General features: G+C 55.0%; 1 protein-coding gene across 1 annotated transcript; it reads right to left on the bottom strand.

The window, feature by feature from the left end:
• Positions 1 to 4,542: 4,542 nt before the first annotated feature.
• On the bottom strand, positions 4,543 to 5,391 carry LOC121861109 (anti-sigma-I factor RsgI2-like). The gene is made up of 3 exons (XM_042358672.1): positions 5,319 to 5,391; positions 4,914 to 5,259; positions 4,543 to 4,684 (listed from the first exon to the last, which is right to left on the bottom strand). The coding sequence occupies exons 1-3, from the start codon at positions 5,389 to 5,391 to the stop codon at positions 4,543 to 4,545; spliced, it is 561 nt and encodes a 186-aa protein (XP_042214606.1).
• Between the last annotated feature and the right edge of the window lie 9,803 nt (positions 5,392 to 15,194).

The raw sequence follows: 15,194 nt of genomic DNA, 5'->3' as shown, positions 1-15,194 counted from the left end.
AGGTTACTGACAAGTTTCTCCTGAGCTCTCCTTACTTTGTTATGATCTATCACCAGGTGAACATCATCAGGTGTTATCAAACCACCGTCAACCCAGGCAGCTGTTGCTATCTCTGCAGTTTCTCTGAGACCAGTGTGGTGTCGCATGCTGGCCAGAGCTATGCTCGGGATATCTTTCCTATTTCGAATGTTATGCCTGGAAGGTTTGGGATCATTATTTTCTGGGTTAGGGACAAAGTCACCATTCTCCTGGTCAGCACTCGGATCAGCCATGGGGAAGTCATTAAACTCTGAATCAGCTTGACTCCAATCATCGGCCTTTTTTACCTCACCCTGGGCCTTCTCAAGTCTCTTTTCCTCGGCAACTCTTCTCCTCTTCTGTCTCTCTGTGGCAGCCTCCTGTCTCTTGGACTCCGGAATATCTTGGCTAGAAATCATGAGAGCCCCTATACTGCCAGTCTTCTCTCTCTGTGCTTTGATAAATGCCAGTTCGATCACAGGAATCTTCAGTTCACGCTTGCAAATACAGGAGATGTGGGCCTCGGATTTACAGTCACGATCGCATCCAAACTCAGGACAGAGAACAATTGGGCACTTGCAAGTAATTATGTCAAATAACTGGTCCAGTTGCTTGGCAAAGCTGTCCTTAACTGCAAGTTTTCCTCTCCCAAGAGAGATATCTCTTGCCTTTTCCCAACTGGCTAGCAGTCTCTCACTAATCTTCTTCTCACTTGTTATGACTGGAGGCTTGAACTGAGCGTTAGCCAGAGTGTACTGTGCCAAGACAGCTTTGGTCATATCACTGGCAATGTCTTTGTTTGTGTAAGTTCTTTGGTTCTTTTCACTGATTTGCCTGATTAAAACACCGTATCTCAAAGCATCTCTCAATGTAGGCAACTCCGACTTCAGGAGCTCTCTCCCAGACCCAAGATAGTGACTGAGATGGCTGGATTTTTGGTTCCTCGTCCTGACACAAGCAGCCATCGCAAATATTATCAACTTATAAATGCATCAGAATCTGAAACAGAAAAAAATATTGTTAGTTGGGTTGTTAAAGAATGAAGTCAGAAAGCAATGTTCACTATTTAATTGTAATGCACTAATGCAGCTGTACGTTAGATTTTCGATAAATTTCACGCTAAAATTTACCTAGCAAAAGGTTGCAAAATATTGAAACTGAAATTTTTTTCTGTTTATATACACTAAAATCTACCAAAAAAGTGATGGGCCATTAGTTTTAGCTGATCTTCCCTCCTATGACACACCCTACCCCCACAGTGCAGTCATCCACGTACTTCCATCTGTGAGGAGTGTCAGAAAGATCGTCGTTAATCAGGATTAGGAAGCACAGTGGTCCCATCTTGGTCCCCTGGAGACAGAACTCTGGTACCTGACTGCCTGACGACGCTCACTCAGGAAATCAGTGAGCCATGAGACCAGGTTGGTGGGCAGCCCTAGTGCAATGGCATTGTTTATAACAGTTCAGTGATCAACAAGGTCAAAAGACTTTCTAAAGTCAATAAGGGCAACGGCCAGTGATTTCTTAAGTTTCTCCAGGTATTTGTGCAGAAAATCCAGGAAACTAACTAAGCAGTGTGATGTAAAGGAGGTCATCATATTACCAAATTGCTGTGGATCAATTGACAGATAAATACTAGGAAATACCCAATCAAAAACAAAGTCTTCACAGAGTAGACTGAGTATGGTGGCTAGTGGGTGATGGGAGGCTTGTGGGTGATGGGAGGCTAGTGGGTGATGGGAGGCTTGTGGGTGATGGGAGGCTTGTGGGTGATGGGAGGCTTGTGGGTGATGGGAGGCTTGTGGGTGATGGGAGGCTAGTGGGTGATGGGAGGCTTGTGGGTGGGAGGCTAGTGGGTGATGGGAGGCTGTGGGTGATGGGAGGCTGGGTGATGGGAGGCTTGTGGGTGATGGGAGGCTTGTGGGTGATGGGAGGCTTGTGGGTGATGGGGCTTGTGGGTGATGGGAGGCTTGTGGGGTGATGGGAGGCTGGTGGGTGATGGGAGCTTGTGGGTGATGGGAGGCTGTGTGGGTGATGGGAGGCGTGGGTGATGGGAGGCTTGTGGGTGATGGGAGGCTAGTGGGTGATGGGAGGCTTGTGGGTGATGGGAGGCTTGTGGGTGATGGGAGGCTTGTGGGTGATGGGAGGCTTGTGGGTGATGGGTGGCTTGTGTGGGTGATGGGAGGCTTGTGGGTGATGGGAGGCTTGTGGGTGGAGGCTTGTGGGTGATGGGTGGCTTGTGGGGTGATGGGAGGCTTGTGGGTGATGGGAGGCTTGTGTGGGTGGGAGGCTTGTGGGTGATGGGGCTTGTGGGTGATGGGTGGCTTGTGGGTGATGGGAGGCTTGTGGTGATGGGAGGCTTGTGGGTGATGGGAGGCTAGTGGGTGATGGGAGGCTTGTGGGTGATGGGAGGCTTGGGTGATGGGAGGCTTGTGGGTGATGGAGGCTTGTGGGGTGATGGGGCTTGTGGGTGATGGGAGGCTTGTGGGTGATGGGAGGCTTGTGGGTGGGGTGGCTTGTGGGTGGGGTGGCTTGTGGGTGGGAGGCTTGTGGGGGTGATGGGAGGCTTGTGGGTGATGGGGGGCTGGTGGGTGATGGGAGGCTTGTGGTGATGGGAGGCTTGTGGGTGATGGGAGGTTTGTGTGGGTGATGGGGCTTGTGGGTGATGGGAGGCTTGTGGGTGATGGGAGGCTTGTGGGTGATGGGGGCTTGTGGGTGATGGGGGCTTGTGGGTGATGGGAGGCTAGTGGGTGATGGGAGGCTTTGGGTGATGGGAGGCTTGTGGGTGATGGGAGGCTTGTGGGTGATGGGAGGCTTGTGGGTGATGGGAGGCTTGTGGGTGATGGGAGGCTTGTGGTTGATGGGAGGCTTGTGGTTGATGGGAGGCTTGTGGGTGATGAGGCTTGTGGGTGATGGGAGGCTTGTGGGTGATGGGCTTGTGGGTGATGGGAGGCTTGTGGGTGATGGGAGGCTTGTGGGTGATGGGAGGCTTGTGGGTGATGGGGTGTGTGGGTGACAGGCTGGTGAGTAATGAGAGACTGGTGTGATGGGAGGCTGGTGGGGAGATGGGTGGCTTGTGGTGTGTGGGAGGCTTGTGGGTGATGGGAGGCTTGTGGGTGATGGGTGGCTGATGGGTGGGAGGCTTGTGGGTGATGGGAGGCTGTGGGTGATGGGAGGCTTGTGGGTGATGGGTGGCTTGTGGGTGATGGGAGGCTTGTGTGGGTGATGGGAGGCTTGTGGGTGATGGGTGGCTGGTGGGTGATGGGAGGCTGTGTGGTGTGGGAGGCTTGTGGGTGATGGGAGGCTTGTGGGTGATGGGAGCTTTGTGGGTGATGGGAGGCTTGTGGGTGATGGGAGGAGGCATGGGTGATGGGGCTTGTGGGTGATGGGAGGCTTGTGTGGGTGATGGGGAGCTTGGTGGGTGATGGGAGGCTTGTGGGGTGATGGGAGGCTTGGGTGATGGGAGGCTTGTGGGTGATGGGAGGCTTGTGGGTGATGGGAGGCTTGTGGGTGATGGGAGGCTTGTGGGTGATGGAGGCTTGTGGGTGACAGAGGCTGGTGGTAATGAAGACTGGTGTGTGATGGGAGGCTGGTGGGAGATGGGAGGTTGGTGGGTGATGGGAGGCTGGTGGGTGATGGGAGCTTGTGGGTGATGGGAGGCTTGTGGATGATGGGAGGCTTGTGGGTGATGGAGGCTTGTGATGGGAGGCTTGTGGATGATGGGATGGTTGTGTGGGTGATGGGAGGCTTGTGGGTGATGGGATGCTTGTGGGGTGATGGGAGGCTTGTGGGTGATGAGGATTTGTGGGTGATGGGGGCTATTGTGGGTGATGGGAGGCTGGTGGGTGATGAGGCTGGTGGGTGATGGGAGACTGGTGGGTGATGGGAGGCTGGTGGGTGACGGGAGGCTGGGAGGTGATGGGGAGGCTGTTGGGTGATGGGAGATGGTGGGTGATGGAAGGGTGGTGGGTGATGGGAGGCTGGTGCGTGATGGAAGGCTGGTGTGATGGGAGGCTGCAGGAGATGGGAGGGTTTGGGTGATGGGTGGCTGTGGTGATGAAACCTTTTGGGTGTTGGCAGGCTTGTAGGTGATGGGAGGCTTGTGGGTGATGGGAGGCTTGGGTGAGGAGGCTTGTGGGTGATGGGGAGCTTGTGGGTGATGGAGGCTTGTGGAGTGTGGGAGGCTGGTGGGTGATGGGTGGCGTGGTGAGAAACTCTTTTGGGTGAGGGAGGCTTGGAGGTGATGGGAGCTTGTGGGTGATGGGGCTGGTGGGTGATGGGAGGCTTGTGGGTGATGGGAGGCTTGTGGGTGTGGGAGGCTGTGGATGATGGGATGCTTGTTGGTGATGGGAGGCTGTGGTGCTGGGGAGGCTGGTGGGTGATTTGATGCTTGTGGGTGATGGAAGGCTGGTGGGTGATGGGAGGCTGGTGCGTGATGGGAGGCTGGTGGGCGTGGGACGCTCATGGGTGGGAGGGTGGGTGATGGGAGGCTGATGCGTGATGGAGTTGGTGGGTGATGGGAGGCTAGTGGGAGATGGGAGGTTTGTGGAGATGGGAGGCTGTTAGGTGATGGGAGGCTTGTGGTGTTGGCAGGCTTGTGGGTAATGGGAGGCTTGTGGATGATGGGATGCTTGTGGGAGATGGGAGGCTTGTGGGTGATGGGAGGCTGGTGGGTGATGGGAGGCTGGTGGGTGATAGGAGGCTTGGGGTGATGGGAGGTTTGTGGACGATACTAGGCTTGTGGGGGTGGGATGCTTATGGGTGATGGGAGGCTGTGGGTGATGGGAGGCTTGTGGGTGATGGGGCTTGTGGATTATGGGAGGCTTGGGTGATGGAAGACTTGGTGGGTGATGGGAGGCTTGTGGGTGATGGGAGGCTTGTGGGTGATGGGAGGCTTGTGGGTGATGGGAGGCTGGTGGATGATGGGAAGCTTGTGGGTGATGGGATGACTTGTGGGTGATGGGAGGCTTGTGGATGATGGGAAGCTTGTGGGTGATGGATGACTTGTGTGGGTGATGGAGGCTTGTGGATGATGGGATGCTTGTGGTGATGGGGCTTGTGGTAATGGGAGGCTTGGGGGTGATGGGAGGCTTGTGGATGATGGGAAGCTTGTGGGTGATGGATGACTTGTGGGTGATGGGGAGCTTGTGGATGATGTGAAGCTTGTGGGTGATGGATGACTAGTGGGTGATGGTGAGCTTGTGGATGATAGGATGCTTGTGGGTGATGGGAGGCTTTTAGGTGACGAGAAGTTTGCAGGTGATGGGAGGCTGGTGGGTGATGGGAGGCTGGTGGGTGATGGGAGGCTGGTGGGGTGATGGGAGGCTGGTGGGTGATGGGAGGATGGTGAGTAATGGGAGGTTGGTGGGTCATGGGAGGGTGGTGGGTGAAAGGCTGGTGCGTGATGGGAGGCTGGTGGGTGATGGGAGGCTGGTGGGAGATGGGAGGTTTGTGGGTGACAGGAGGCTGGTAGGTTATGGGACGCTTGTGGGTGATGGGAGACTTGTGGGGTGATGGGGAGGGTGGTGGGTGATGGCAGGCTTTGGGTGATGGGAGGCTGGTGGGTGATCTGAGGCTGGTGGGTGATGGGAGGCTTGTGGGTGACAGGCTAGTGGGTGGCGGCAGGCTGGTAATGACAGGGTTTATGGGTGATGGGAGGCTGGTGGGAGGGAGGAGGCTGGTGGGTGATGAGGAGGCTGGTGGGTGATGGGAGGCTGGTGGGTGATGGGAGGCTGTGGTGGGTGATGGGAGGCTTGTATGTGATGGGAGGCTTGTGGATGATGGGAGGCCTGTAGGTGAAGGGAGGCTTGTGGGGTGATGGGAGGCTTGTGGGTGATGGGAGGTTTGTGGGTGATGGGAGGCTCGTGGGTGACGAGAAGTTTGTGGATGATGGGAGGCTGGTGGGTGATGGTAGGCTTGTGGATGATGGGAGGCTTGTGGGTGATGGGAGGCTGGTGGGTGATGGGAGGCTTGTGTTGATGGGGAGGCTGGTGGGTGATGGAATTGTGGGTGATGGGAGACTGGTGGGTGATGGGAGGCATTGGTGATGGGAGCTTGTGGTTGATGGGAGATGGTGGGTGATGGGAGGCATGTTGGTGATGGGAGGCTGGTGGGTGATGGGAGGCGTGGGATGGGATGCTTGTGGGTGATGGGAGTCTTGTGGGTGATGGGAGGCTGTGGGGATGGGAGGTTTGTGGGTGATGGGATGCTTGTGGTGATGGGAGGCTTGTTGGTGATGGGAGGCTTGTATGATGGGAGCTTGTGGGTGATGGAAGACTTGTGGGTGATGGGAGGCTTGTGGATGATGGGATGGTTGTGGGTGATGGGAGGCTTGTGGGTGATGGGATGCTTGTGGGTGATGGGAGGCTTGGGTGACGAGTTGTGGGTGATGGGAGACTATTGGGTGATGGGGCTGGTGGTGATGGGAGGCTGGGTGATGGGAGGCTGGTGGGTGATGGGAGGCTGGTGGGTGATGGGAGGCTGGTGGGTGATGGGAGGCTGGTGGGTGATGGGAGGCTGTTGGGTGATGGGAGGATGGTGGGTGATGGAGGGTGGGTGATGGGAGGCTGGTGGCGTAATGGAGGCTGGTGGGTGATGGGAGGCTAGCGGGAGATAGGAGGTTTTGGGTGATGGGTGGCTGGTGGGTGATGAAACTCTTTTGGGTGTTGGCAGGCTTGTAGGTGATGGGAGGCTTGTGGGTGATGGGAGGCTTGTGGGTAATGGGAGGCTTGTGGATGATGGGATGCTTGTTGGTGATGGGAGGCTGGTGGGGTGCTGGGAGGCTGGTGGGTGATTTGATGCTTGGGTGATGGAAGGCTGGTGGGTGATGGGAGGCTGGTGCGTGATGGAGGCTGGTGGGCGATGGGACGCTCATGTGGGTGATGGGAGGGTGGGTGATGGGGCTGGTGCGTGATGGGAGGTTGGTGGGTGATGGGAGGCTAGTGGGAGATGGGAGGTTTGTGGGTGATGGGAGGCTGTTGGGTGATGGGAGGCTGTGGGTGTTGGCAGGCTTGTAGGGTAATGGGAGGCTTGTGGATGATGGGATGCTTGTGGGAGATGGGAGGCTTGTGGGTGATGGGAGGCTGGTGGGTGATGGGGCTTGGGGGTGATGGGAGTTTGTGGACGATACTGGAGAGGGTGGGATGCTTATGGGTGATGGGAGGCTTGTGGGTGATGGGAGGCTTGGTGATGGGGAGGCTTGTGGATTATGGAACTTGTGGGTGATGGAAGACTTGGGTGATGGGAGCTTGTGGATGATGGGAAGCTTGTGGGGGAGATGGATGACTTGGGTGATGGGAGGCTTGTGGATGATGGGATGCTTGTGGGTGATGTGGGAGGCTTGTGAGAATGGGAGGCTTGTGGGTGATGGGAGCTTGTGGATGAGGAAGCTTGTGGGTGATGGATGACTTGTGGTGATGGGAGCTTGTGGATGATGGGAGCTTGTGGGTGATGGATGGCTTGTGGGTGATGGGAGCATGGATGGTGGGATGTTGTGTGGGTGATGGGAGGCTTTGGGTGACAGGGGTTTGCAGTGATGGGAGGCTGGTGGGTGATGAGGCTGGTGGGTGATGGGAGGCTGGTGGGTGATGGGAGCTGGTGGGTGATGGAGGATGGTGGGTGAGAATGGGGTGGGTGGGTCATGGGAGGGTGGTGGGGGAGAGGCTGGTGCGTGATGGGAGGCTGGTGGGTGATGGGAGGCTGGTGGGAGATGGGAGGTTTGTGGGTGACGGGGAGGCTGGTAGGTTATGGGAGGCTTGTGGGTGATGGAGACTTGTGGGTGATGGGAGGCTGGTGGGTGATGGGAGGCTGTGGGTGATGGGAGGCTGGTGGGTGATCTGAGGCTGGTGGAGTGTGGGAGGCTTGTGGGTGACGGGAGGCTGGTGTGGGTGTGGAAGGCTGGTGAAGTGACAGAGGTTTATGTGGGTGATGGGAGGCTGGTGGGTGATGGGAGGCTGGTGGGTGATGAGAGGCTGGTGGGTGATGGGGGGCTGGTGGGTGATGGGAGGCTGGTGGGTGATGGGAGGCTTGTGTGGTGATGGGAGGCTTGGATGATGGGAGGCCTGTAGGTGAAGGGAGGTTTGTGGGTGATGGGGAGCATGGTGATGGGAGGTTTGTGTGGGTGATGGGGCTCGTGGGTGACAGGAAGTTTGTGGATGATGGGAGGCTGGTGGGTGATGGAAGCTTGTGGATGATGGGAGGCTTGGGTGATGGGAGGCTGTGGGTGATGGGGCTGGTGGGTGATGGGAGCTGTGTTCGATGGGGAGGCTGGTGGGTGATGGGAGGATTGTGGGTGATGGGAGACTGGTGGGTGATGGGAGGCTGGTGGGTGATGGGAGGCTTGTGGTTGATGGGAGATGGTGGGTGATGGGAGGCATGTTGGTGATGGGAGGCTGGTGTGGGTGATGGGAGCTTGTGGGGGATGGGATGCTTGTTGGGTGATGGGAGTCTTGTGGGTGATGGGGCTTGTGGGATGGGAGTTTGTGGGTGATGGGATGCTTGTGGGTGATGGGAGGCTTGTTGGTGATGGGAGGCTTGTGGATGATGGGAGGCTTGTGGGTGATGGAAGACTTGTGGGTGATGGGAGGCTTGTGGATGATGGGATGGTTGGGGGTGATGGAGGCTTGTGGGTGATGGGATGCTTGTGGGTGATGGGAGGCTTTGGGTGGCAGGGTTGTGGGTGATGGGAGACTATTGGTGATGGGAGGCTGGTGTGTGATGGGAGGCTGGTGGGTGATGGAGGCTGGTGGGTGATGGGAGGCTGGTGGGTGATGGGGCTAGTGGGTGATGGGAGGTCTGTTGGGTGGGAGGATGGTGGGTGATGGAGGGTGGTGGGGTGATGGGAGGCTGGTAGATGTGGAGGCTGGTGGGTGGAGCTGGAGAGTGGGGAGGTTTTTGGGTGATGGGTGGCTGGTAGGTGATGGAGCTTTGGGTGCTCGGGCTTGTGGGTGATGGGAGGCATGGATGATGAGATGCTTGTGGGTGAGGGCTTGGGTGATGGGAGGGTGTGTGGGTGGGAGCTGTGGGTGATGGGAGAGGCTGTGGTGATGGGATTCTCGTGGGTGATGGGAGGCTGGTGAGTGAGCGAGACCTGGTGTGTGATGGAGGGCTGGTGGTGATGGGAGGCTGGTGGGTGATGGAGGCTGGTGGATGATGGGAGCTTGTGGGTGATGGGAGGCTTGTTGGTGATGTGAGGACTTGTTGTTGATGGGAGGCTTGTGGGTGATGGGAAGTATGTGGGTGATGGGACGTTTAGGTTGACGAGGAGGCTTGTGGGTGATGGGAGGCTGGTGGGTGATGGGAGGCTTGTGGGTGATGGGAGGCTTGTGGGTGTGGAAGGCTTGTGGGTGATGGGAGCTTGTGGGTGATGGGAGCTTGGGTGAGTGTGGGCTTGTGGGTGATGGGAGGCTTGGGTGATGGGAGGCTTGTGGGTGATGGGAGGCTGATGGGTGAGAGCATGGGTGGTGAGGAGGCTGGTGGGTGATGGGAGGCTGGTGGGTGATGGGGTGCTTGTGGGTAATGGAAGGCTTGTGGGTGATGGGGTGTGTGGGTGTGGAACGTGGGTGATGGGAGGCTTGTGGGTGATGGGGTGCTTGTGGGTGGTGTGGAAGGCTTGGGGGTGGGAGGCGTGTGGGTGGGGTGTGGGTGTGGGGAGGCTGGGGGTGATGGAGTGGGTGATGGGAGGCTGGGTGGGTGGGATGGGTAGCTGGGTGTTGGAGGTGATGGGAGGCGTGGGTGATGGGAGGCTTGTGGGTGACGAGATGCTGTTGGGTGAGAGGAAGGCTGATGGGTGATGGATCTGGCTGGTGACAGGAGGTTTGTGGGTGATGGGAGGCTCGTGGGTGACAGGCTTGGATGATGGGAGGCTGTGGGTGATGGAAGGCTGGTGGGTGAGCAGGCTTTGGGTGATGGGAGGCTGGTGGGAGATGGGAGGCTTGTGGGTGTGGGAGACTTGTGGGCGATGGGAGGCTGGTGTGATGGGAGGCTTGTGGGTGGAGGCTGGTGGGAGATGGGAGGCTTGTGGGTGACGGAGGCTGGTGGGTGACAGGAGGCTTTGGGTGACGATTGGTTGGTGGGTGATTTGAGGCTGGTGGGTAATGGAAGACTGGTGGGTGACGGAAGGCTAATGGGTGACAGGAGGCAGCTGGGTGACGGAAGGCTGATGGGTGACGGAAGGCTGATGGGTGACAGGAGGCTGGTGGGTAACGGAGAGCTGGTGGGTGACAGAAAGCTGATGGGTGGAAGGCTGGTGGGTGGCGAAACTAATGGGTGACGGGAGGCTGGTGGGTGAAGGAGGCTGATGGGGCAGGGAGGCTGGTGGTGACGAGAGACGTGGGTGGGACTTGGGAGGTGGGAGGCTTGTGGGTTTGAGGTCGTGGGTGGGAGGCTGGTGGGTGGGAGGCTGGTGGGTGATGGGAGCTGTGGGTGGGAGGCTGGTGGGTGATGGGGGCTTGTGGGTGATGGGAGGCTGGTGGGTGATGGGGATGGGTTGGCTTGGTGGTGATGGGAGGTTTGTGGGTGATGGGAGGCTTGTGGGCGTCTGGGCTTGTGCTGGATGGGATGCTTCTGGGTGATGGGAGGCTTCTGGGTGATGGGAGGCTTGTTGGTGATGGGAGGCTTGTGGGTGATGGGTATGCTTGTTGGTGATGGGAGGCTTGTGGGTGATGGGAGGCTTTGGGTGATGTAAGACTTGTGGGTGATGGGAGCTTGTGGATGTGGGATGCTTGTGGGTGATGGGAGCTTAGGTGACGAGTGGTTTGTGGGTGATAGGAGGCTGGTGGGTGATGGGAGGCTGGTGGGTGATGGTAGGCTGTTGGGTGATGGGAGGCTTGTGGGTGATGGGAGGCTAGTGGGTGAGGGAGCAGGTGGTGTGGGAGGCTGGGGGTGATGGGAGGGCTGGTGGGTGATGGGAGGGTGGTGGGTGATGGAAGGCTGATGGGTGATGGGAGGCTGGTGTGGGTGATGGAGCTGTGTGGGTGAAGGAGCTTGTGGATGATGGGATGCTTGTGGGTTATGGGGAGGCTTGTGGGTGACGAGAGGTTTGTGGGTGTTGGGAGGCTGGAGGTGATGGGAGGCTGGTGGGTGATGGGAGGCTGGTGGGTGATGGGGGCTGGTGGGTGATGGGTGGCTGGTGGGAGGGTTGGTGGGTGATGGGAGGTTCGTGGGTGATGGGGAAGCTAGTGGGAGGTTTGTGGGTGATGGGAGGCTTGTGGTTGACGGGAGTGAGATTGTGTGGTGTGGGGGGAGTTCTCTGTCTGGTGGGTGACGAGGCTGATGGATGACAGGAGGCTGGTGGGTGACAGGGAGGTGGGTGACAGAAGGCTGATGGGTGAAGAGGCTGGTGGGTGACGGAAGGCTAATGGGTGACAGGAGGCTGGTGGGTGACGGGAGGCTGTTGGGTGACGATTGGCGGTGGGGATTGGAGGCTGGTGGGTGACGGAAGGCTGATGGGTGACGGAGACTTGTGGTGTGAGGAGACTTGTGGGTGATGGGAGGCTGGTGGGTGATGGGAGCTGGTGGCTGGGGAGGCTTGTGTGTGGGCTGTTGGATGATCAGTCAAGTGGGTGACGGAAGGCTGGTGGGTGAGGCTGGTGGGTGACGGAGGGCTGGTGGGTATGGGAGGCAGCTCAGTGACGGAAGGCTGGTGGGTGAGGGAGGCTGGTGGGTGACGGAGGGCTGTGGGTGACGGAAGGCTGGTGGGTGATGGGAGGCTAGAGGGGTGACGAGAGACTGGTGGGTGACGGAAGGCTGGTGGGTGATGGGAGTTGTGGGTGATGGAGGCTTGTGGTTGACGGGAGGCTGGTGGGTGACGGAGGCCTGTGGGTGACAGGAGGCTGGTGAGTGACGAGAGACTTGTGGGTGACAGGGAGGCTGGTGGGTGATGGGAGGCTTGTGGGTGACAGGCTGGTGGGTGACGGAAGGCTGATGGGTGACAGGAGGCTTGGTGACAGGAGGCAGGTGGGTGACAGGCTGATGGGTGACGGAAGGCTGGTGGGTGACTGGAGGCAGGTGGTGACGGAAGGCTGGTGGGTTATGGTAGGCTGTGGGTGAGGGAGGCTGGTGGGTGACGGAAGGGTGGTGGGTGACAGGAAGCTATTGGCTGACGATTGTCTGGTGGGTAACGGGAGGCTGGTGGGTGAGGGAGGATGGTGGTGGGAGGCTAGTGGGTGACGGAAGGCTGGTGGGTAACGGAAGGATGGTGGGTGGAAGGCTGATGGGTGACTGGAGGCTGGTGGGTGAGGGGAGGCTGGTGGGTGACGGAGGCTGATGGGTGACTGGAGGCTGGTTGGTGAGGGAGGCTGGTGGGTGATGGGAGGCTTGTGGGTGAGGGGAGGCTGGTGGATGACGGGAGGCTGGTGGGTGATGGGAGGCTCAATGGTGACGAGGAGCCGGTGGGGAAAATGGACTCGGCAAATGTAATCCCAACGGCCTACTCCTCCTCAGCAAGTTGGCTGCACGCAACCTCACTATGAACAATTACTTGTTTAGGCAGGCCGACAAGTTCAAGGGTTCGTGGCACTGGCATCTCATTGACTACATCACTGTCAGAGAAAGATCATCGCCGAGATGTCTTCATCACTGGAGGCATGCGTGGCTCAGACCACTGTAACACTGATCATCGGTTCGTCAGAACTACCCTCCCCGTTTACGTCGCTAAATAACGGCGCAGGCAACAATTCTTCAGAAGTTGTTTCAACACCAAGCACCTGGAGGGTCTAGCGGTAGAACACGCCTTCAGAGAGCAGGTTGACCATGAGTTGATAAACAAACCAACAACAAGCAACCTCAACCCGAGCACGGAATGGGGTATCCTCACGGCTGACATCACTAAAACCGGAGACCCTCGACCTGATCGAAACACTCGGATTGGTTTGATGAAGATAACCAAGAAATCGTCGTACTCGTCAATGGTAAGCGTGATGCCTTCACTGACTGGAAAAAGAACCCTCAGTCTCAGAACAAACGCGCCAGCAGGTCATGATTCAGGCGGTAAAGAACGAATGGTGGACAGAGGAAGCACCCGAAACGCAAAGTTTTGCGAACGAACGCCAAATGCACTTTTTAAATTCCACTAAAGCAATTTATGGCTCAACTACTCCTGGCGCGGCCCTCCTCGGTTCAACCTGCGGTAACTCTCTAATTGAAGACGAAGAAGGCATAGCAAGTGGTGGAAGGAGAACTACCATTCCGTGCTTAAGAGAAACACCTATATGGCCGTCCCGACTACCTAGTAGGTCTCTTTGCACCCTGAGCTGATCCACCTCGACTATCCTTCATACGGCCATTTTTTTAAACATTCGGTTTACTTATTAGTAACCCGAAAGCGCCCTCCGAGTCGTAATCCATTTTTGTAAACCAAATTTTGTCGGGTTACCATTTGGTAGTCCGACAATATTATTGGAAAGTTCGGGATAAGTCCTCGGGTGTGGGTTGCACCCGAAGATTTATCCCGAATTTTCAAACTAGTTATATATGAATAGAAAACGTCTCTGAAATATAATATATGTAAATTAAGATGAGATAATAAGAAAACATATATTTAAATGTCCTAATAACCGGTTCAATGAATGTATATATTTTAAGAGGCCGTGTACCGTGATGTTTTATTCAACGCCGAAGATTTTTAAACTCCATCGTCCTTTCCAATTTTATCAGGCATTTCCTACAATCATCCTCTTATAACTTAAATATGTTAAAAAACACACTTCTCTTTGTGATAGATAAATGTAATGCCATTTCAATGTAATATATTATAGGAAGATATAAGATGAGCCAAATATAATAGGTAGGTTGCCGAGGTAATAGTTTACAAATGTCATCTGCCTCCGTAAACTTCCTGACTTTCGTACGTCTACAGGAAAGGGTCGTGGAAGGGGACGTGATTGCTGCCCGTATCATCATTGGGTATGACTGGGAGATTGGTATCCCACATCCTGACAGCAGCTCTTGTGCGTTATGCAGAAGACCGACAGCCGCACCCTTATTCACTACCTCTAAGATGTCCACACACAACGTCCGTGACGTCTGCTGACCACTCGACCTGACAGAACGATGATCCTCCCAATACTGGCCAGATATTTTGTAAATAATATTAATTATGTGTTAAAGGAACATCCTTCCTTCCTTAGGCTTTAGTAAGCCCCTTTATAATATTTATACTGTATATACTTTTCACACTTGCCAGATGATTCTGGTGTCATTGTACAGGGGTACCTAGTGACAGCACTAGGATCCCGCTTCCTCTATCAAGGAATAAACAATTGAAATTGAAATTGAATTGAGTGTCATCTGTGACCCACGCTGATAGTTACCATGGAAGAAATTTTTCCTGCTATATTTCACTGTTTGGGTTGTTGTTGTTCCGGTTGTGTTTAGGTACTACCAATATTTGTAAGTTTAGATTAGGTTACGTAAAATATTTTTTTAGATGAAATGTTCGAACTCAGTGTTAGAAATAAGTGCCAAAATTGATTAATGATGTTTTCAATCACTCGATTAGAGTCGTATCAGTCCTATCTTACATCACCGGAACAACAATAAACAAAAGTTAAATATACCATGGACAAATTTCTTAAAGAAATTCTCTGTAATAGCTATGCAACACGCTTGTAAACTATTATCAAAAGTAATTTATCTTATATACAGTAGTTACCGCAATATATAGATAATAGATATTAGATTTTGTTTTATTTTCTCAGGCTGGCATTATAGCATTCTGGTATTGTTATTAGAGACCACCAAAATCCTTTGGCTTATCTCTCTGAGGAGGAGTTCATCAAGAAGTATAGATATATGAACGAGTTGAGCCACATATGCCAAGAGTTCAAGAAGGACGAGGCAAGAAATTATGGTGTTACTATAGTGTGTGGTCTATAAGATAACTGGGTTAAGTTAGCTTAAGTTATATCAGGTCAGGTTAGGTTAGGTCAGGTTAGGTTAGGATGAGTAAAGTTTGGTTAGGTTAGGTCAGATTAGGTTAGGTCAGGTTAGGTTAGGTTAGGTTAGGTCAGGTCAGGTTAGGTTAGGTCAGGTCAGGTTAGGTCATGTTAGGTTAGGTTAGGTCATGTTAGGTTAGGCTAGGTCAGATTAGGTTAGATAAAGTTTGGTTAGGTTAGACTAAATATATCTTTGTAGACCGAAACTCTAAATCTTGTATTTTGGTCTTTATTTAGATGTGT

This window comes from Homarus americanus, unplaced genomic scaffold (assembly GCF_018991925.1).
Source record: "Homarus americanus isolate GMGI-L3 unplaced genomic scaffold, GMGI_Hamer_2.0 scaffold52806, whole genome shotgun sequence".
Taxonomy (NCBI): Eukaryota; Metazoa; Arthropoda; class Malacostraca; order Decapoda; family Nephropidae; genus Homarus; species Homarus americanus.
The sequence above is the reverse complement of the archived record's forward strand: the minus strand, read 5'-3'. Positions and strand labels throughout refer to the sequence as shown.

Excerpts from the sequence above, each read along its gene's own strand:
- LOC121861109 (XM_042358672.1), bottom strand. The coding sequence starts at position 5,391 with ATGACCCACCAACCTCCCATTACTCACCATCCTCCCATCACCCACCAG. Across the intron at positions 5,260-5,318 it reads CATCACCCCACCAGCCTCCC|CTAAAAGCCTCCCATCACCC; the intron begins ATCACCCACCAG and ends ACTTCTCGTCAC. Across the intron at positions 4,685-4,913 it reads CAGCCTCCCATCACCCACAA|CCTCCCATCACCCACAAGCC; the intron begins GCCTCCCATCAC and ends ATCACCCACCAG.